Here is a 22,294-nt window from a genome sequence, read left to right on the forward strand (position 1 = left end):
GCTAAATCATGCACTTTGCTGGCTATTAAAAATTTAAAAGCAAATAAACGGACCGCTTGGAATGCATATATCTAATTACTAATTGCAACTTAAAATAATACGGTGTGCGTATGTCAGCGATTTTATGACGTTCTCTGAGACTACATAATGATATGAAGGCTTTGTGGTTCTTCAGTTGTTCTGACTTTACAGTTAAATGTTAATTGAAAATGGAAATTCGAAAAATATATCGACAATCTAGTAAACCGCATGCCTGAGAGTTTTGGCAACACTGATCTTCATAAGCCTAATGTTATTTTCTTAAAGTGGAACGCTCTATAGCGGAAATATCAATATTGGAGACAACGAAGTAGAGCTGGTGGAAAAATACATATACCTTGGACACGAAATAAAGATCACAAGAGACAACCAAACATGCTAACTACGAAGAAGAATAAACCTAGCATGAGCAGCCTATGGAAAACTCAAAGACATCTTTAAAAGCGATATACCAATTTCCCTAAAACGTAAAACAGTTACCAATGTGTGTTTCCTGTGATGACCTATGGTGCCTAAACTTTGACATTGACAGCTACAACTTCTAGAACGCTGCAAATAGCTCAGAGGAAAATGGAAAGGTCAATGCTGAGTATTGTTCATGATTACTAGACAAAAAATGAAAAGATCAGTAATACGAATTTTGTAGAATTTCTTTATTTATCGATAAGTTGTGCCATATATAGGCCACTTAAAGGTCCTTGTATTGCTCGATTTTTAATTTTTACTTAAAATAACATAAAATTTCTTTGTCTAACTTGTACATCACACATTGTCATATTCATCAGTGTTGCTCGACCGTTTCATGAATGTTTTATTTACATTACACACATTGAGTTTGTTATTAATTTTCTAACGGCGCATCATCCAATGCACTGATATGTGATTGTGATTGATATGTATGATTAGCAGTTACTTCTCGCACTTGTTTTACATTAAAAATGTTTTTCAGGATTAACTATTGCAGTTTGCATGAAAAAAACATTAATTAAATTACTACACACACTACAAAATCAAATACTGCAAATGTATAAGGATATAAAACTAACTTATGAAATAAGAAAATATGAATACCAAATGTGGCAATGATATTTAGATAAATTCTAAATATTGAGAGGTGTGTCTTTCAAACCAACCTTTTAACTAAACTTTGTTGGAGTAGAAAAATATTAATAGCAACTAATATCCAAAACCAAAGAATTAATTACTTATTAATAATTATTACAGGATCGAAGTTACTTATTTGAATGTGTAGTTTGAGTGCTATTCTATTGAATTAGAAAGTTCAAACGATTGTTTTCCTATATTTTGAGCAGCGATTTACAGAAGGTGAAATTACCTAAAAAGATTTTTCTTAAAAGCATTTTAATAATTTCTGTGATAACCAAAATTTGTTATACATGATCTACAAACTTTTAAGATATAACAAGTAAATTTTAAAGTATAATTTTTTACTAAAAGATAGAAAAAAGACGTTTGGCCTCAGCGAGAAATAATGTTTGACTCTTTCGTTCCATCCAAATATAAAAAAGTGCAATGTAGAGTTTGATAAATCGAGCAGGCAAATTCTCATTTATTTACCTTTATTAACAAAATTTAATACATATACATGTATTATCAAGATAATGTTCTCTACTTGAGTTGAAAGAACACACATAAATTCACCTCTTACAAATTTCAAAACAGTATACGCCCTAAATTTATTGAATTGATGGTTCATATCATATTAAATTTATTTAATTTTAGATTTATTATCAGAATATATGAAATGGCTGCCAGAATCAGCACATGCAGAGGTTCAGTTATTGTGGCCACCGATAGATAAAGAAAAATCGTAAGTTTATATATACACCTGTATATTTATAAAGATTTTTGTATATAATTTATTTTCAATAAAAGTTTTAAAGCATTGCATATATTGATTAAACCCAATCTGCATTTTATCTTCCCATAAGAAATAAATGGCCATGAAGGAAGCACACAAAAAAGTATAATTTATATGTGTAACAATTTTTTCTGTTCAAGAAGTTTCCAAAGCATTGTGAGTTACCGATACTCCAATTTTTTGCGCTATTCAGAGGTATCAGGAGACTGTAGAGCATAAGATGACAAGATAAGACGTAAAGGACTAAAGTAATAAAGTAACTGCAGTGGGGTACGACTCTTTTTTTATAAGCAGTGTATGCCTAACTGCGGCTGGAATCGGATCATACTTGCTATACTCTATTCGCTTAGCTCGGGCATATTTTGACAGATTCATTGTCGGAAACCTACAACACAACAATTCCTACTTCTCAGTATTAATAGCTCAAGTATCCTACAATTGCAGACTTCTCTATTTAAAAAAAGAAGAATTATTCTAAATAGTGGAAGTGTATACTAAACCCATCAAATTTTAGGTAGTATATATTTAAAAAATATATTTTAGTTGTTATAATTTAACATAACTATTTATTATATGGTGCAAATAAATAATATTGATTGTCGGTAATTCGTAAAGTTCTATTTTATATACTATTTAGTTTGTTTACTATTAATATTAGCTCTAAGTACGTGTGCTTGGTTGTATAGTAATTTCCAGCCACTTCTAGTCTGTCAAAAAGTAACTAACTTCGCAAAAAAATAATTACTAAATTCACTAGACAGTTCGGACTGGTAATAGCGAACCGAGTATACAAGTTATTTGAGTAATCCGGTCCACTTTTTCTCGTTAAAATGTACTCTGGAATGATGACGTTTGGATTAATGTTAATTTTGTTTATGTCAGATGATGGAAGGGTCAAAGTATTTAGACAAGCAGGTGAAAGATGGGCTCAGTTTAAGATTATTGCAAGAGAATCTTATGGTGGGGTCAATAACGTTCTGATAAGGCATTTCCATTGAAGCATTTTTTACGCAGCTATGTATTGAAGAAAACGATTCCCTGCGATGTCTTTTGCCCCATAGATTCTATATAATTTTTATTTATTGCATTGTAATCCATAGCAAATGTATTAAGCTATGCTCGGCTTGAAGGTTGAAGTCGATATTTTGAACAGAACTATAAAACACAAAGAGATATACGAGTACATATTAAAAATTATTAACAAACATCTGGTATTTGCATTATCTGAGAGAATTGAGCAGCAAAGTGGTGGTTATGTCGATGATTAAAACTTGTACCATCTTTGTCAATTACCATGGACTTTGGACAGGCTAATTCAGATTAAAAAACGAGTATTGCTTAAATTTATGTTTATTACTCTAAATTTATTATCAGGTATCCGTCTTCCTTCGCTTTCTGTTATGGTACTCTTCTGGATGTCTGTAGGAAACGTGCTTACGTAAGGCATCCCGACTCCTTGATACGTGCGGGCATGACTGACATGCGTGATAAGCTTCTTCGTGTGTTTCCATGTGAACGCGAAGATTGTACTGGTTACTGAGATACTTTCCACATAGAAAGCACTTGCAAGTTTCCGAAGAGTCCTTTGAGGAATATTTTCTTGGAAAGAGATACGGTTCTTCGTATTTTAACGGAATGGGTTCAGTGGAGTCTTTTGTCACTGAAAATAAAATTAACACTGTAATCGGCCTACATTAAAAAGTAAAATATACAGAGTATAATAAAATCCATGTAATTATGTATAAAATGGTATAAATCTTGAATAAGTGATGCAGTTCAAAAACCTGGGAGCGCTCACCTATAGCAAGCGTGATTCCGTAAGCGAAGGTATCAGGTAAAAAAGCTGCAGATATGCCGGATTTCTGTGAGAAATTAATATATGATAACAGAGCGTAAGGTGAAAATATAAAAACGTGTAAGACTCATACTCACGTAAGGTAACAAAACCAGAGCTGATACGAATCGAAATAAAAGTACAATATTTATGATTGGCTAAGATGATGGCTGAGAAGATTCTTATGGAGTGAGTAAGGAACGAAGAATACAAGTTGAAGAGGAATAGGTTGGTGTGAGTAGTACTTAAAGACAAACCATTAGCTGTTGAGGATTGGGAAAATTCCCCTAAAGGTGCAGAGATAGCTAGCAATCTGTATCACGGGAAAGCATGACTTGAAGAATGAATAGACCTTAGCTCTAAACGAAGGAGCAACTGTATGCTCATATTTACCTATACGCTAATTCTAATATTAAAATAATTAGGAATCATATTTTAGTTGTGAGATATTACGAGTTAATAGTTAGGTATATGAACATAACTGACTTGGGACAGTTACCTTGAATTAGAACCTTAATGGATAACTGAACATGCGGCAAGATTTTTGGACAGATTCGAACTTGAAACCGAAAATGATGCACTGTTCATACTAAACGATTATCAACTTACGGATGATCACTAGTATGAGTTATTTTATTATTCACTAGTATCACCGAATTACAGGGGATGGCCAATATGTCCTACAGCCGCTCTAGAAATTATAATATTACATGTTGAAGGAGGCATCAATTGAATGCCTCGAGACTGCACCAGATACAAAAAATTAAATCCGGTGTCTTAGTTGATCACTTAAGGATACTGAGGAAAGTTCTATTGGAAGAATTGAACCAACCAACAAATACCATGTCTACTTTCACATGTCAATGGAAGTTATTTTCAAAAACCACTGGGCGGTTGCTGAAACTAGACCGGAATTGGGCTGGAGTGGGAAGCACCCCCAACTATGTTTCATGCAAGGAGAATGAACAGACCATACGCCATAGACGTTAGTTCTTAGGAATGGTTTAGTAGAAATATCCATAAAACAAACATTTATATTTATTTAGACAGCAAAGATGCTTTAAAGACTTCGTCTTTTAGTTATGAGTTATTTACTACTAAATATAACGGGAAGTTAGATAGGTAGAAAAGAGTAATAAATACTCCTTTAAGTAGTATTACACTACTTAACTACACTACTACACTACTATATTAAAATTATTTTGCACACTAAAAATAGTTTAAAATTTCTCTCTGTCTAACTCGTCAACATATCGAGTTGATGATATTCCGTGAAAATTTAAAAATAGTGTTTTTCATATTGTTTTATTGTCGGACATAAATCAAATAAATTCATATTAAATTTACATCGAGTAACCGGTCTTTTTATAAATAACAAACAGCCATGTATACTTATAACCAGAAAGTTAAAAGTACCTTCGCGAAATAAAAAAATGATGACATTAAATCAGCAATCTCATTTAATTAAATCTCATCGAAGATTGCCTTTTAAGATATCACCTTTTATTCTGGAAGCCGTCTGTTCTACAAAAGTCGTACTGCATCAAATTGGTTTATTTTACATCTTCCATTAAATATACAAGTCATTGGAATTGCCAAGTGAGCATTTTGTGTGTGTGTGTGTGTGTGTGTGTATGTAAATTTTGGGTTTGTGTCTGTATGTGTCTTATTCAATTAACAAATTTATAGTTAGTGACACAGCTGTAGAACCTGTCATTTTCTTAGTATCGGGGATGAGAACTTTTCCATCCAGTCTGGAAAAATTCACAGTCTCAGACTGGCACGGGGGTATCACCTAAATAAGTTCAGCTGGTCAGACTGATAAACGTCGTTGATGCATGTAATACGTGAAATAATAGAAGTTCCTGGCTAAGACTTGAGTTCCCAAAATGATTTGTTCTTACACACTTTCCTAAAAACCTGATCAACTTTTTTATAAGTATTGGCATTATAAAGAGTTTTAAGGACGTAGGCTATCGCGGCCAGCTTGTTATGGTACATTATTTTCGGGGTGTATAGGCACCGGTCTGAAATTGTTTGTTTCCATCGTTTCGTCTGCAACTGTGACATTGTCCAAGGTGATGCGGCAGCGGAAGGAATAACGTATTAACTCAATAAGTGACAGTGTAAGGTTCTTACATCCGCTGCTGTATCGCCTTTCATAATGTTGATCAAAAATGCAGGTGAAACATCAGAAACAGACAATTCTAAACTACGACCATATATGTGTCATTGAAGATAGAGATATAATCACAAAAATAAAAATGTGAGAAAATAAAAAATCTAAACATTTTTCAAGAAACTAATTGAGAATAATGTAAAAGAAGACCATAATAACATGGGCGACAATAAACCAATTAATGGAACGTTTTGAAATACAGAAAGGAATCATGAAAATTAAAAAGAACACTACTAGTAGAATAGAAACACGCAATGTGAGAACGTCATTAAAGCTCCTAAAAATGGAAGAAATAGCAAGACAAGTATACAAATATCAAATTTATTTTATAATAGAAATATAGTAAATGAAAGGGACTGGAGAAGGTTGTATAGATAGAAGTTAATATTAAATATGGTAGGGTGGAGATGAAAAGCAGTTACACAGAATATCAGATATGGTAAACGGAAAAATTAAAGATAAGATAATCTAGTTTAAAGCAAAGATTATCTAGCATGCCGATGTTAATCAATAATTAACGTCTATGCCCCAATACAGTACGAGTGTGAAAAACAAAAACAATAGTCCTATAAGGATTTAGACAGCATTAATTATAGAGGCATCTCTTTGCTCAATATGACGTCTAGAGTGTTAACTACATCTTCCATTTATTCATTCAGAAGTCTGGAACCTTGTACCAGATTATACAGATCTTCTAGATGGGTACCATTTATGTTTTTGGAGTCACTTGGTAGTGCTTTATAGTCATATAAGGTTGATAGTTTCAGATTTTCTGCTACAGAGTCTGAAGCTTGTTTCCATCGTGGGTTCCGACGACCTAATCCTTCTAGATTCCTAATTTACTCTTTTAGGTAAATTTCATGATTTAGACCTCTGGCTTTCATTAAGTCTTTATTTGAAATCAATTCTGTAACTGCAGTCAGAGCCTGTTGTATTCTATTCTGACTGTACCTTTAAATTTGCCATGAGCTAATATAACCAGCTCATCAGTAGCATATCCAAAAGCATAAACAGCAGTGTCAGCACTCTGACTATCTGTCTTAGCAGTATATCCTCCAGTAACGTTGTATATAGCACGGCTATCCACCTGCAGCTTGTTTTTTACCGAAATGGCTCTTGTGCTAGTGTGAAAGATGCACACGTTCTCATTATAGCGAGAACAGGGATACTTTTAAAAAAATCCTTTGTCATAAAAAATAATATGTTCATTTTAGTTATTCTACACATGCTCGACACACTGTTTATTAGACTCTCAAGTCTAATGACTACGCAGAAAATGTTTGGATAGCAATGACTTACATAATAGATTATAAAATCGGAATGTGCATGACCAACAAGAATAGGGAGACCAACAAAATACGGGATGTAACCTGCTGCACGATGGTTAAATCACTATAGCACAAATATCACACTTGCCTTGTAGGAGGTATTGTAGAATGCTTCCCTTATATTGGAAATGGGGAGGATTCCACCGTTTGAGTAGATGATCCTACTCTATACGCATATTGTCCTTAATGTATTGGATTTTTAGCCAATACATCATCCCTAATGTGCATATCCAGCAATTTTTCTAGAGTCTACAGTATTATTCTATTGTCTCGCTATTCTCAGTAGGTATTCAGTTCTTGTCTTAAGTCTTCTTTTCTCTGCGTATTAAGTTTTGAAATGCCTTTCACTCTTCTGAGAAAACTTATTTTACTAACTTAAATTCTAGGGTTATCTTTTTCCATTGTTACTCAAGCTTTCAAATGCATAAACCAGAGTGAGTGTGGTCATTGTCTTATAAATGTTTATCATTGTATCGTTTCTTGTTTTGTTCTTGTGTGTTAAATGATTTAATGATTCAAGGTTGGTAATGGACGTTAGAGGTAGTATCGGATTTTGATGCTCACTATACAACAGAACTCTGAACAATATGATACCCCACGAATGTCATATCATTTCATAATCCTGAGCATAAGTCACAAATTCTAGAAATGTAATTCAGTTCTGTTAACAAATCCTACTCCCACATCTCCGAAGGCTTAGTGTTGCCTAAACTCTGGCTTAGTGTCTACGTTATTCAACTGAGCAGAGAGGTTGAAATACGATTTTTCTGCACCTATAACATAACTGGAACTATAAAAAACCGAGTAAGTTGTAAGGCCTTAAAGTAGCATCGCTATCATCCGACTTACAGATAACATATGCAGAGGAGAAATTACAAATACTCAGACACATCAAGCTAAACGGCCGGACGTATCAAAATATTAACGTATTTAAAGAAAAAACGTAAACACAAACACTAAACTTAAAAAAAATGACACAGACAAAGAGGAAAGAGATTTGCTTGAAATTCTAAAAATAATTAATAGTTATAAGAATGACAATGGAACAAAAAACGACAAACGAATGTAGAAAGTTAATGAATTACGAAATTGACAAAATAATGGAAATATAAACTATAGCAAAATTTATAAAATCGATAGGAATAAGATGGTACGGGAGTATATGTAAAAGAGAGAGAGAGAAAGAGATAGAGAAAGACCACGAAGTACAGGGAATACCAAGTAGAAGAAGACATAATAAGATTTAAGCATAGAAAACTGGAAAAAGGTAATAGAGAATAGGAAAAATGGAGAATTATAGTTTATAAGGCGAAACCTCACACCGATGGTTGTGAAGATATAAGAAAATGAATACTAACTTTTAAAGAAATTCAATAGCTTATAAATCAATAAAATAAAAATTTATCATTAACGACCTGTCACGAAAGTTGTAGGAAAATTAACACAACTCTTAACTTTAAATACTTACAAGGTAAAACGTTATCGTCGTAATAATTAAGCGACTTAAAGTTATGATTAATATTACTGTACTCGTTCTTGGGAGTATCATCGTCATAGTGTCTTTTAGAGAGAATATTCTCTGTTAGTCTGTCTGCTGGTCGCAATTTGCAGTCGTATTCGTATTTGTGGAAATTGTCGTCGTTGATCAGTTTATCAGAACTTGGTAAGGGTTCGTTTTTTGAAAGACCCTCGGGTCGTGGTCGATTTTCTGGTACCTTAAAAAAATATTATATAAAATAAAAATGTTACACAAAAAATATTTTATTATAAATGTTATCTTTTTTTCTTCGTCTTTGACGAGACATAATCTCACTTATTCTATTGGTCTTCTTGTACCATATTTTTTATGATCTTCCAGCAATGCAAGTTTTTTTTAAAGATCTAGATCAGCAAGTTTTTATCAGTTAAAAGATTCGAGTCAGCAATATGTTTCTAGAGTCAGTTCGATCTTTACGGCCTTTAGTAATGGAGCTACGGTCTTAAAAATAGAGACTTCATTGTCAATGCACAAATAGATATTAGGAGGTTACCCCCCGCCGCGCCGACGGGAAGGTTAGGACTTTAACAAATATTTAGTGCGATAAAACGTAATAAAAGAGTGATAAAGGTAAAAAGGGTAATAAAAATGAAAATTTTGGTATCCAAATTATTTGAACCATCTTGAAAATACATGAAATACCTGAAATACATGTTAACCAAAACACAAGAGGCATACCATAATTACAAGACAATTAGAAACGAAATACATACACTTGCAAGAAAAATAAAAAATGATCACTGGGAATCCTTTTCCAGTCTGGGAATCACTGGGAACCCAAAAAAGCTCTATGCAGAGGAAGAACAACAGACAGAACAATTAACAACATTAATTAATAAAATTATAAAATACAATAACATACCGACATAACGGAGAACGATCGCACTAATTCTACTATTCAAAAAAGGAGATGAAAAACAGCCAGAAAACTGCAGAGGTATAGGTAAACTTGTTAAATACTACCCTAAAACTTACAACTAAAATTTGACAAGTACTAATAAATCAGAGGATAAGTATAGCAAATGATTAAGAGGGTTTTCGTAGTGGAAGATCGTGTACTGATGCAATATTCGTTATAAAGCAAATTACTGAGAAATCACTACAGTATAATAGACCAGCATTTCTGTGTCCGATTGACTTAAAGAAAGCGTTTGACAGAGTAAAACTCAAAGATGTAATCCGTCTTCTGTATAATAGAGAAGTTCCCCTAAATATTATAAAAACTATCTAAAAACTCCTACCAAACAATAAAATGGAAGTCAGAATAAATGGACAACTTACAGAACCTATAGAAATAGGCAGCGGAATAAGACAAGGGGATTCATTGAGCCCTATGCTCTTCAATTTAATCATAGATTAAATCATCAAAAGCGTTAACAAAGGAACATGATACAGAATGGGAAACAAATAAATAAAAATACGCAGACGATGCGATATTGATAGCCCAAGATGAAGATGTCTGCAAAGACTGGTCCACAGATTTAATATAAGAGCAAAAGAATTTGATATGACAATCTCATCTCAGAAAACTAAAACAATAGTAATCAGCAAAGAACCAACCAGATGTAAAATAGAAACTGATGGCATCTGTATTGAAGAAGTAATGGAAATTACCTTGGAATTACACTGTCCAGCTATGGACTTGGACAAAGAAGTGAGAAATCAAGTACAAAAAGCAAATAGACGGGCAGGATGCCTTAATAACACTATATGGCGTAACAGACAAATTCGCACTGAGATGAAGTGTTATGAAATAATTTATAGAGCCAGTGTAATAATGACATATGCCTCAGAAACAAGACTACAGGTACTGTTGTGGTACAGCCACAACAAAAAGGCTACTCTGGAAACGGCAGCGAGATGAGAGTACTGAGAAGAATTACAGGAAATAAGATGAGAGACCGAAAGAGAAGTGAAGACATTAGAAGAAAATTAACGTACATTGTATAAATGAATGGACACAAAATAGAAAAAAATAATGGAATAACCACATAAGCAGAATGGGGGAGACCCGTGTCGTCAAAATAATAAGAGAACAATCGGCAGAAGAAGTATGGGATGTCCGAGCAAAAACTGGAATGACAACCTTCCATAGAGGTATAAATCCACCAATGAACAAGCAGAATTGCTTATAAAGAGGAAGAAGAAGAAGAAGAGGAAAATATTTGCACATAAAAATAGCAACTATAAAATTATTACTCTTCTATGGAAGTTGCTGTTTCGAAGAAACATATCAAGTTGAATATATTATGTAGAAATAACTGTGCTGTGTTTTACGTTTTATGTTATATTACGTTTAAAACAAAGAAAAAATTTTATAATATATAGAAAGTATACTGTAAGTACAAATAGATACTTTTTTAGTTTATAATTCTCTATTAGACAGACGATACAATATTGATAGGCCAAAATGAAGATAGTCTTTAAAGACTAGTTCATAGATTTAATACAAGAGCAAAATAATTTAACATGATGATTTTAACTCAGAAAACTAGAACAATTGTAACGGTAAAGAACCAATAAGATGTAAACTTAAAGTCGATGGACGAAGAAGTAAGAGATCAAGTGCAACAAGCAAATAGATCAGCAGTATGCCTTTATAACACTATATGGCGTCACCGACACATTAACTGTGAGATGAAATCAACAATCTAGTATAAGTCCAGTATAAGACCAATAATGACGTACACATCCGAAACAGCCAAAAGAGGGAGAGTGCTGCAAACGACAAAAATGAGAATACTCAGAAGAATTAGGTACAGGAAACACGCTGAGAGACCAAATAAGAAGTAACGAGATCAGAATAAAATATAGGGTATAAACGAGAGGTTACTAAAAAGAACAAAACAATGGAGCAATCACATCAGTGGAATGGCAGACACAAGAGTCGTTAAAATAGTAAGCGACAAATCATTAGTGGAAGAAGAAGTATCGACCGACCTTGCAAAAATGGAGTGACAATCTTCCATGGAGGCAACAACCCTTCAATGAAAAAGGAAAATTGTTTATATAAAGGAAGAAGAAGGAGAAGAAGAGTTTATAAATCGTACTTTCGAGTAATTTTCTTCGAAGAATCACAGGAAATACACAGAGGGGACGAAAAAAAAAAGAAGCGATGAAATCAGAAGAGCATGCAAGGTGTGCAAAAGATCGGCAATTCATACTGAATACGAAGAGAGAATGGAACGATAATATAAACAGAACAACAGACCATAGAGTAGTCAAGATCGCAGAGACAAATCACCGTTGGGTAGATGGGGTCGACCACGGAAAAGATAAAGGGACAATATAAAATGAAGGCACAGTACAAGAAAACAGAAACTTTTGTCACCTTTTTTGTACAATAACGACGTTACTGCTTGTAAAGATGTGCATCGCCACATCCCGTCAACGTTCCATACACATGCACTCCCACCACAAGTTCCTCTTCCATCGATGCGTGCTAGAGGAGATGGAAGGCCGACGACCGTATAAAACAGCGTACGCCACAAGAGAGAATCGAGTTCCGCTCGAGTTCTGATCTAGTGAGAACTCTACAAAGCAGTGTTGACTGGAGGCCAACCGTCAGGAGTTCCATCAGAGTGTTGATCTGATAACAACTCCACTGGCCCTGGGGTGTCGACTGAAGGCCAAAAGCTTCTGCTAGAGTGTTAATCTAGTGGCAGTTCCGTACACTGCCTTAGAGTATTGATCTGAGACAGACCTATTCTTTCACGTGGTCAAGTGTTGATTAGTCACTTTCCGCTCCTCGCTGGACCGAGTGTTGATCGGCCCGTTCCATCTCTATTCCTCTGACCCGTTCTTCCTTTTTTCGCTGCGTGTGTATTAACACATCGTAATTGTCGTTTCAATTTTAGGACATTAATTGTATTTTATTTTTCGCAGGTATTAAACGGCGAGTCGACGAGCCGTGTGTCGAGGCCGTCGCCGTAGGATTGGCGTTTGATTTCTATTACCTTGAATATATTTTTATTTTGTTATTTATTTGTTCCAAATATATTTTTAATTAAACTTGAGTTTTACTGAGTCTGCTGTCTAAGAGCTACCCGTCACATGCTTCGTCCTGTCTTCGGGAATCTTTTCCCGTAATATTTTACTTAACAGCGGGTGGAGTGTACTGATAACGGCCTTTTCTTCATTATTTAATATTTATGGAGCGACTCCATGTTTTCTTGAAGTATTTCTGCTTTATCTGGCTGGAGCTCGGATTTTACATTCTTAATTATAAAGATCAATAACCTATTTAGCTCTTCGGTGGTTTTTCTGTACTGTTGCTAAGTCCTTAATAATATTTTTGTGCGACCGTAAGAATCCCATTACTGTTGCTTGTCATTTCTCCAGTGTAGGTCTCAAGCATTTTAAGTTTCTATTTCTTTGTATTATGGTTTCCATGTGTTCCTCCTACTTCTTTCTTTTTTGCTCTTTTATTAATTTTCTGACGGTTTTATTCAGTTCTGAAATTTCTACACTTCCTCTTTGCCCTTCTCTACAAGTTTTCTTCTTTCTCTCATTAACATTTTCGTTGTATTATAAATGTAGTTTTCTTGAGCTTTATAATTTCGTGCTACTTTGTTGGAAGCTTGTAACAGGATATTTGTTAAGGCGATATTTAGTTTTTCGATATCTGTTTGTTCTGTATCTATTGCGGTCACTTCTTTCTGAATGGTTTCTTTATACTTATTTTGATGTTCCCTTAATTTAGCCATGTCGTACACTTGTAATTTATCACCTTGTATCTTCTTCTTTGTAGTCAAACTTGTATTGATATATATATATATATATATATATATATATATATATATATATATATATATATATATATATATATATTACCTCTAACTAGTCAATAGTTACTTCCAGTTCTGAGTTTGTGAAGAACTGTTACATCTTTCACAATATATTTGTGAGACGAAAGAATAAACTTTATCTGTTTCTCGTTGTTCCATTTACAACCAGTCTTTTTTTCATAAAATTAACTAATGTTTTCTCCTCTATGATTTTGTTCGGCATATTCGAAAGGATCTGTTTTTTATTCTTTAAGTGCCTAAGCTTGGACGCTCTTTAAGAGGTTATTTTTAAGTCTCTTTAGTTTTTAGGTTTAGTTTGTAGGCTACTACATTTATATACATATATATATATATATATATATATATATATATATATATATACATATATATATATATATATATATATATATATATATATATATATACATATATATATATATATATATATATATATATATATATATATATATACATATATATATATATATATATATATATATATATATATATATATATATATATATATATATATATATATATATATATATATATTGTTATGATATGTAAAATCGAGAAAAATATTGGGTTGATTAAAATATTTCAAAGTTCAAAAACATTAAAATAATTCAGATAAGTAGGATAATAACCAACAAACATTTCGAAGAAGGAAAGTTATTAAATTCTTGGATTACCTGTACTAAACAAAATGTAAGCTATACATAAATTATTTCTTTGTTATACTTGAGTGACCCGCATAATTTTAAGTGAAATCCAAAGACAATTGAACCGGGTTTTTCCAAATACATTAATGCAGTGATTAAAGACAATAGAAGGGATTTTAGAAAGAGGTTTTTGTTAGTTTTTAAGAATTATAGAAAAATATTATTTGTAAATAAGTTTTAGGAAATTTATAATTATAGGTAAAAATTTGTTTGTTATCGAAATGAAAAAAATGGGGGAATTGTGACGAGTTTTGATTGGCGGAGATTGAAAAAGGTGGGACAGGTATGTAGGAGTGAGAGTTTGGCTAGATTTAGGAGAGAAAAAAGATAATCAGTTGGTTTTCCAAGTCTGTAAGACGAACAGTGATTGTTCTCTGGCGGTTCCCGAGAAGTAGCAAGCAGTAGTGTTGAATGTTAGTGAGTTTTTGTGGAGTTAGTGTATCTGACAGAAGCTGAAGCAGCAAAATATTGTAAGTCATATTTTTCTACTTATATTCCAAGAGTCACTGTTCAGGCCAACGAGAGATTCAGTTTATCGTAAAGAGAAGATATTCCAAGAGTCATTTTTCACTCGGGCCAACGAGAGATTCAGTTTATCGAGAGGAGAAAGGCTATCATAATTTGAATGATTTGTGCTTTTGAAGGAGATCATTAAGGACGATATACTTGCAACAATCTGTTGTAAGATTGCTGATTAGATAGGGAGCGGTTGAGAGGAGATAATATAGTCTACAAGGAACAAGGATTTGGACCACTCATCATCAGAGAGAGATATTTTTGTTTTCTGCAGTTTTTTCTTTTATTGATAACACAATTTTTACACTTAATTTAGAAAGGATATAAATATTTTGATTAGGAGAGTTAGAATAGTTTGGGATTTTGAGATTTCAATTAATATTGTTTGTACCATTAATTTTGATTGTTCACGTACGGAGAACAAAATTTTGAGAATCATTATATGAGATTTGTTTATTGAAAACTTTTGAGTGTGAATTATTTCATTATTTTTATTTCAATATATAGTGTTAGATCATATGTGTTTTTTATTATTCCGGTATTCTCTGGACCTTACCTTTCACATGTAATAGCATAGATATTGAAGAACGAATTTAACCCTGAGATAAAAGAATTAAAAATTGTGATAGAGTCATAATCATATCATTTAAATAATTTTAATTAATCAAAAAAAATTAATTAGCTAATTATTGCTTGGCGCACCAAGACTTTAAATATCACAATAATATATATATATATATATATATATATATATATATATACATATATATATATATATATATATATATATATATATATACATATATATATATATATATATATATATATATATATATTTAATGTACTTTTAAAACTGTTAATTTTGTTCTGCGTTTAACAAAATATTTCTTGATTACCTACTCTAACATAGCATGGAATTTTAAATCAATTTATTTTTAACGCAGATGTACTTATTACTTTTTTCATTATTTAACGTTTCTATTATTAAAATTAATGTGTACCGCCTTGTTTTATTTAATTCATTTTTTGGCCCATAAATTTTGTGAAGAAAATAAATTAAAAAAACTTCCTTACCTTCATATCACAAAGGCCTTGGACTTTTAAAAGTTTCGCAACTGAAAGTAAACTGGGCAACTGATCCTGGGAAACCACACACTGACCTCTGTACATAAAGGACAGTATGGCTTTCACTTCTTCAAAACTGACGTTATGTAAAATTACTACTGGATGTGCTGATTTCATCTCCTAAAAATATATACAATGTAATTTTTTTATTAGAGACTGTTGTGAGTCTACGAGACAGTAATCAGATCCACGATATGCCAGCGAAACGTAGATTATGAACCAACAGGAAGAAAAGAAAGTAAAGATCTGGGAAAGAAAGGGGCGCTGAAAAATTTTCGGAGGAATACAGACCACAGGGAATATTTGGAGAAGACGAACAAATGAATAAATAATTAGGATGTATGGAAAACCAATAATTACGGCAAAAATACGAGCCAAAAGAGCTAGATGGCTTGGTCATATTATACGAATGCCAGAGAATTAAAATGTTAAAACAATACTGAAAAAGGGGAAGTGGCAAAAAAGAAGACGACGTCCAAAAAAGAAATGGTTGGAAGTAGTAAAGCAAGACTTGTGAGAAATAGGTGAGAGAGACTTAAAAGAAAAGACAAGGGACCGGAAAAAATGGCGAGAAACAACCAAGTTTTTGAAAGCTAGGGGAATAAGCTAATTTCGATGCACACCGTATAATGATGAAATGATTACGCGTAGACCCAGAATCTTCGAGACGAGGATCTGCAGGATATACGACGCGGCCAGGCAGCGAGACGTTTATAATAGCGACGCTAGAGATGGACTAATTCTGGAACTCTGGATTTGTATATATAAAAACCACTCTGATAGTGAGTTAGTTGATAAGATATTATAGTAATGGTAAGCTTATAAATAAATATATTTACATATATATATTAAATATATATATATATATATATATATATATATATATATATATATATATATATATATATCTCACACTATCAGTACATAATTTTTGAGGTACTCATTAAAAAAATGCCTCTAAATTTTATTTGTCTGGTATTTTTTACACTTTCTCCGGAAAGGTGTCCGCCAAGGCTGCATACTCTCTCCGATGCTTTTTAATTTATATGTTGAAAATATTTTTGCGGAAGCATCAGAAGACACGGAATTAGGCATTAAGGTGAACGGCATACCAGTTAGCAACCTACGCTATGCGGACGACACAGTGATTATAACTGATAATTTGGAAGATCAGCAGTTATTACTTGATAGGGTGAATAGCATAGGTAAAAAATATGGCCTCAAAATCAACATTTTGAAAACGAAATATATGGTCATTAGCAGAAACCCTCCAGAAAACCCGATAATATGCATAGGTGACGATCGCATAAAACGCGTGAAAACTTTTAAATACCTTGGCACCACAATCAATGACCAATCGGATCCACAACAAGAGATAAAAACCCGAATACAAATGGCAAGACAAGCTTTTGTGAAATTCAGACCGCTCCTATGTAATCAAAACCTAAATTTCGAAATACGCTACAGAATGGTCAAGTGCTACAAATGGTCCATCTTGCTTTATGGCATGGAAACGTGGACTTTGAAAAAAACATCTATCAACAAACTTGAAGCACTTGAAATGTGGTCATTGAGAAGAATGATGCGCATACCTTGGGTGGATATAGTTCGAAACGATGATGTCCTTAAGAGAGCCGGCGTGGAAAGCGAACTCTTTGAATTAATTAAAAAACGCAAGATTGGTTACCTTGGGCACATATTGAGAGGAGCAAAATATGAAATACCACAGTTAATCCTACAAGGGAAGATCGAAGGTAGGAGAGGAGCCGGCCGCAAATAATTATCCTGGTTAAGGAATATTAAAGAATGGACAGGAATACACAATACAGGCGAGCTGTGTCACGCCGCCAAGAACAGATTCTAGTAATGAGATAGTCGCCTACGCACTTTGATGTATGGCATGTTAAGAAGAAGGTATTTTTTATTACATTCCTGGTCACAATACTTAAAGTACTCAACTCAACCAATACAATACAAGTTGTGCAATGATATGCATATATAGTTATATAAATCAAGTTAAACCGACTGAAGTGGCCTAGATAAGAATCATAACCACTGCACAAACTGAGAACAAAAAAGATGATACAGTAGGCAGTACAGTAGACTAGCGCGAAGCTTAAACTTATTTATACTAAATTATTATGTTTGCTCCTAACGCTACCTGCTAACGTATTAACAAAGTATACGTTGTTTACTTCTGAGAGCTGTCAAATTCAGACGAAATATTAAATTAATAATAAAATAAAAATAAATGTCATTTGATAGTAAATTCAAACCAAACATTCTAAAGTCAGAGGTAGAAAAGGCAATCAAAAAGTTGAAAAATAGAAAATCTCCTGGCGCAGACCAGATCACCGCAGAAGTTTTAAAAGAGACTGGAGATGTCGGAGTAAATGTTATGCATATGATCTGCAAAAAGATTTGGGAAACCGGAGAGTGGCCCAATGACTGGACAACATCCACTTTACTATCCCTATATTCAAAAAAGGAACTCCGCTAGATTGCTGCAACTACAGAACGGTAACCCTAATATTCCATGCAAGCAAGGTTCTACTTCATGTAATACATGAAAGACTAAAAGCTTTTCTATTGCCTCAGATATCAGAAGAACAAGCGGGATTTGTCCAAGGAAAAGGCACAAGAGAACACATCCTTAATGTCAGACAGCTAATCGAAAAAACTCGCGAATTCAATACTCCTATGCTTATGTGCTTTGTGGATTACACAAAGGCCTTCGATAAAGTCAAATGGCAGCAGCTATGGTTCATACTAGCGGAAATGGGAACACCCCACCAGTTAATTCAACTAATCAGAAGTCTAAAGAATTCAACTAAACAGAGGCAGGTGTCAGGCAGGGATGCATAATCTCGCCAACTCTGTTTAATATCTACAGCGAACACATTATGCGAAAGGTACTAGACGGATGGAAGGGCGGAATATCAGTAGGAGGTCAAAAAATCAATAACTTGAGATATGCAGATGACACTTTAATAATCGCGGCAAATCAGGAAGAAATGGAAGACATAATGAGACGTCTGGAGGAAAAAAGCAAAACATATGGACTACAGCTAAATAGGAGTAAGACAAAGATCATGATAGTAGACAGAGCTCAGAATAATCTTCAACACATTAAAGAAATTGGTGGCTTTGAAGTAGTAAATAGTTTCATATACCTGGGGTCCCTAATAACAAATGACGGAGGGTGTGACAGAGAGACGTGAATTAAACCACTGTGTGGTTCTTCAACAGAATTTGTTACTTTAATATTATCAACTGATTAGGTTGATATTTGTCACAATACTAAAAAACATCGTACAAACACATGCAGTGATTATCGGAAAATAAATCTGACGAGTCACGATTTGAAGTTCGTCCTACGAGTAATACCTAGCAAAATATATAGGATTTTAGACGAGATAATTAGTAATACTTAAGATTTAGGAGTATCATGAGTACGAGAGAAGACTTGTTCAGTATCCAAGTACTGATACAGAGATGTAGAGATATAAATCAAAATATATGCATCTATGCAATTGATTTTGAAAAGGCTTTTGACAATGTTTGACATAAACATTTGCTAGAAACATTGAAAACAGCTGAATTGGACGATAAAAATTTGAGAATTACAAATCTATACTAGCATCAAGTGGCAAGAATAGTTGAACAAAAAGTGTCGGATGAAATAAATATAAAAAGAGGAATGACACAATCCTGTATCTAAAATCTAATGAACAAAATAAACCAAATCTGTGATCAGTATGGATCAAAAATTAACGTTAAGAAAACTAAATATATGATAGGCAACAAAATTATATACAGGATGATAGTATAAAAGTCGGAGATACCATACTGGACAGAGTGGAGAAACTCGTGAACCTCGGCAATAATATTAATGAGAGGATCAAACCGTAGAAATCTATCTAGGTAGAAATTAAAAGCCGAATAGAACGATCCTGACCTACAGTTGTAAAAATGAGAAACGTACTTTACTTTGCTGCTACGATCTTAGTATTGACCTTCGCGTTCGAATGACACATTTCTATAACTTTCCAGTACTATTGTATGGAAGCATATGGACTCACTATATAATAGTGAGGTTATACTTAAACGCTTGGAAGGCTTTGAGATTTGGGTATACAAACGACTACTAAAGATAATCACATAGAAATAGGAGGTCCTTAGACGGCTGAACCAAACAACACAACTGCTCAATATAATAAAGAGATGCAAGCTGGAATACTCGTCACATTATGGGACACCCTGAAAAATATAACCTTTTGCTTCTTATTATTCAGGGAAAAATCCAAGTTAAGCGGGGTACTGTTAGAAGAACATCATGGCTGAAAAGTCTAAAACAATGACACAGAAAAGCGACTACATCAATATTTAGAGCTGCTGTCCATAAAGTCACGATAGCGAATATAGTAGCCAAGATGATATCCAATGATCGATTACGGTCATGAAATTAGAAAAATACTAATAATAAAAATAGCACCATGAATTGCTTTATTTTGTTTTTATGTGAACTACATGTTTTTACTCGCGTCGCTGACCTCGTTGATAGTCTCGACTCTCGTCGTTGTACTATGTGTTTATCCTTACCACCCTAGACTAAAATCTAATAGACTTTAGCGCTTAAATTACAAAAGTAAAGGTCCGGCTTTATATTTTTTATTTATTGTATTTTTTCGATCGTACCTACAGCTTTTTTACCATGTTTGTGAAGCTATTTCCTTGTAGTATTTTTTATATATACTGTTAACCTTGTGTAGTAAAATTTAACTAATTAGACTCTATGCAAAAGACTATATTTACACAAAGATTAAAAACAAATTGGAATCTAAAATATTTTTTTACATTTGGACATTCATTTCGATTGGATTTATATACCTATTTATGATTTATGAGTTTCTTATTTGATCGTCTTCATATATCTTATAAATTTTAAACTATGTTGTTACTAACCTACATATTTCTACCAAGAAGGAATGTTTGGTATTGTGTCGTAAATCCAGAAGGCTTCGTTAACTGTAGCACTCGGTATATATATTTATTATTTTCCATTTTTAAGTAAGTGAAAATACAAAGCATCACAGAAAATGTGTCACAAATATTATTTATTATAGATGTTAATACATATTTCAAATGCTTTATATAATAATAAGGAAGCGGAAATATTTATGTCTATCGAACTTCAACACTATAAATAAATCAGACGTGGACGCGTCTATTTATACACATTTCATTCTTCGCAATTTTTGTGAATAAAAACACAAACACGCCGAAATAAAAACGACATACCTGGAACAACTGAAGAAAGTACACACTGCACATGGCCAGTATAATTTTGTGCGCCTTCACCTGATGGCTCCCTACTGAAAGGGTGACATCGGTCATAATGTCTCCATCCAAAAAACATGGTAAATTGTGAACTAATGTATTTTCGTGGTAATGCCATCTGAGAACGAATTGTTGGTCAGACATAACGGTGGTCAGTGTGTGGTAATAAGAAAAAACATAGTACGCCAAGTGGCCCAGAATTGTCCAGCTGTCTATTTTTAAGTTTCCTGGAGAAAGAATCAGGTGCCAGAAAATTTAGTTGGCTTTATTTAATTCCTCCAAAGATAGCATCAAATGAACACGGTGTCTCGATAAATAGGACGTTGAAATTTAACAATAGACGCTTTGGAAATGCGTGGTAGGATATTGTTCGCGACTGGAATTCATGTTTTTGTTGATTATACGGGGTGAGTCAGTTTGTACGAAATATGTTAATCGGGAGAATTTATTTACTATTTTATCTTTTTAAATATCTTCCTGTCTTAGTTTTCTTACGTATTTAATAGGTACTTAGGTTCTTCCCTATTGTGAAAATTATTCTCTGATTGTACTTAACAAAGATGACTTTTTTCCTTTTCGCATACTAATTGCAGATTTTTTTATTCGAAGGTGTCAATGCTAAATATATAAAGAATTTTGCCTAAATTATTATTTAGATGCACTCAAGATTTAATAAAAACAGCGTTAAAACCACCCCTGTTTGAAATTAGCACAATTAGAAAGTTTAGTTCAAAAATTTAATTTTTATCTAATACAAAAGGTACTTATTTATAGGTAAAAGAAATAAAATAAGACTTACTCGCAATCAATTTAATTTTACTACCAAAACGACCGGTTTCACTTTCTACACTTTGCAAAAGCATCTTCAGTTCAAACGGTACAAAGTAAATTAAATGCTTTTTCTTCTTCTCGTAGCACTACAACCCGGGGTGGGTTTTGGCTGACTGCACAACTTGCTTCCATCTTGAACGGTCGTCAATAGTAGTTGGGTCAGTGGGCAGTCCC

General features: G+C 33.3%; 2 protein-coding genes across 2 annotated transcripts in view; one reads left to right on the forward strand and one right to left on the reverse strand.

The window, feature by feature from the left end:
* kz (putative ATP-dependent RNA helicase kurz) overlaps positions 1-1,945 on the forward strand; it is a 49,092-nt gene extending 47,147 nt beyond the window's left edge. Inside the window, exon 13 of the mRNA XM_072537016.1 lies at positions 1,783-1,945. Coding sequence (XP_072393117.1) covers positions 1,783-1,874 — 92 coding nt within the window. The 3' untranslated portion in view covers positions 1,875-1,945. The remainder of the gene's footprint in view (positions 1-1,782) is intronic.
* Positions 1,946-3,253: 1,308 nt separating this feature from the next.
* Positions 3,254-21,731, reverse strand: LOC140446234 (uncharacterized). Its single transcript, XM_072538771.1, has 4 exons — positions 21,251-21,731; positions 15,899-16,069; positions 8,731-8,977; positions 3,254-3,581 (listed from the first exon to the last, which is right to left on the reverse strand). Exons 1-4 carry the CDS (start codon positions 21,431-21,433, stop codon positions 3,292-3,294), a joined length of 891 nt encoding a protein of 296 aa, XP_072394872.1. The 5' UTR covers positions 21,434-21,731; the 3' UTR covers positions 3,254-3,291.
* Between the last annotated feature and the right edge of the window lie 563 nt (positions 21,732-22,294).

This window comes from Diabrotica undecimpunctata, chromosome 7 (assembly GCF_040954645.1).
Source record: "Diabrotica undecimpunctata isolate CICGRU chromosome 7, icDiaUnde3, whole genome shotgun sequence".
Classification (NCBI taxonomy): Eukaryota; Metazoa; Arthropoda; class Insecta; order Coleoptera; family Chrysomelidae; genus Diabrotica; species Diabrotica undecimpunctata.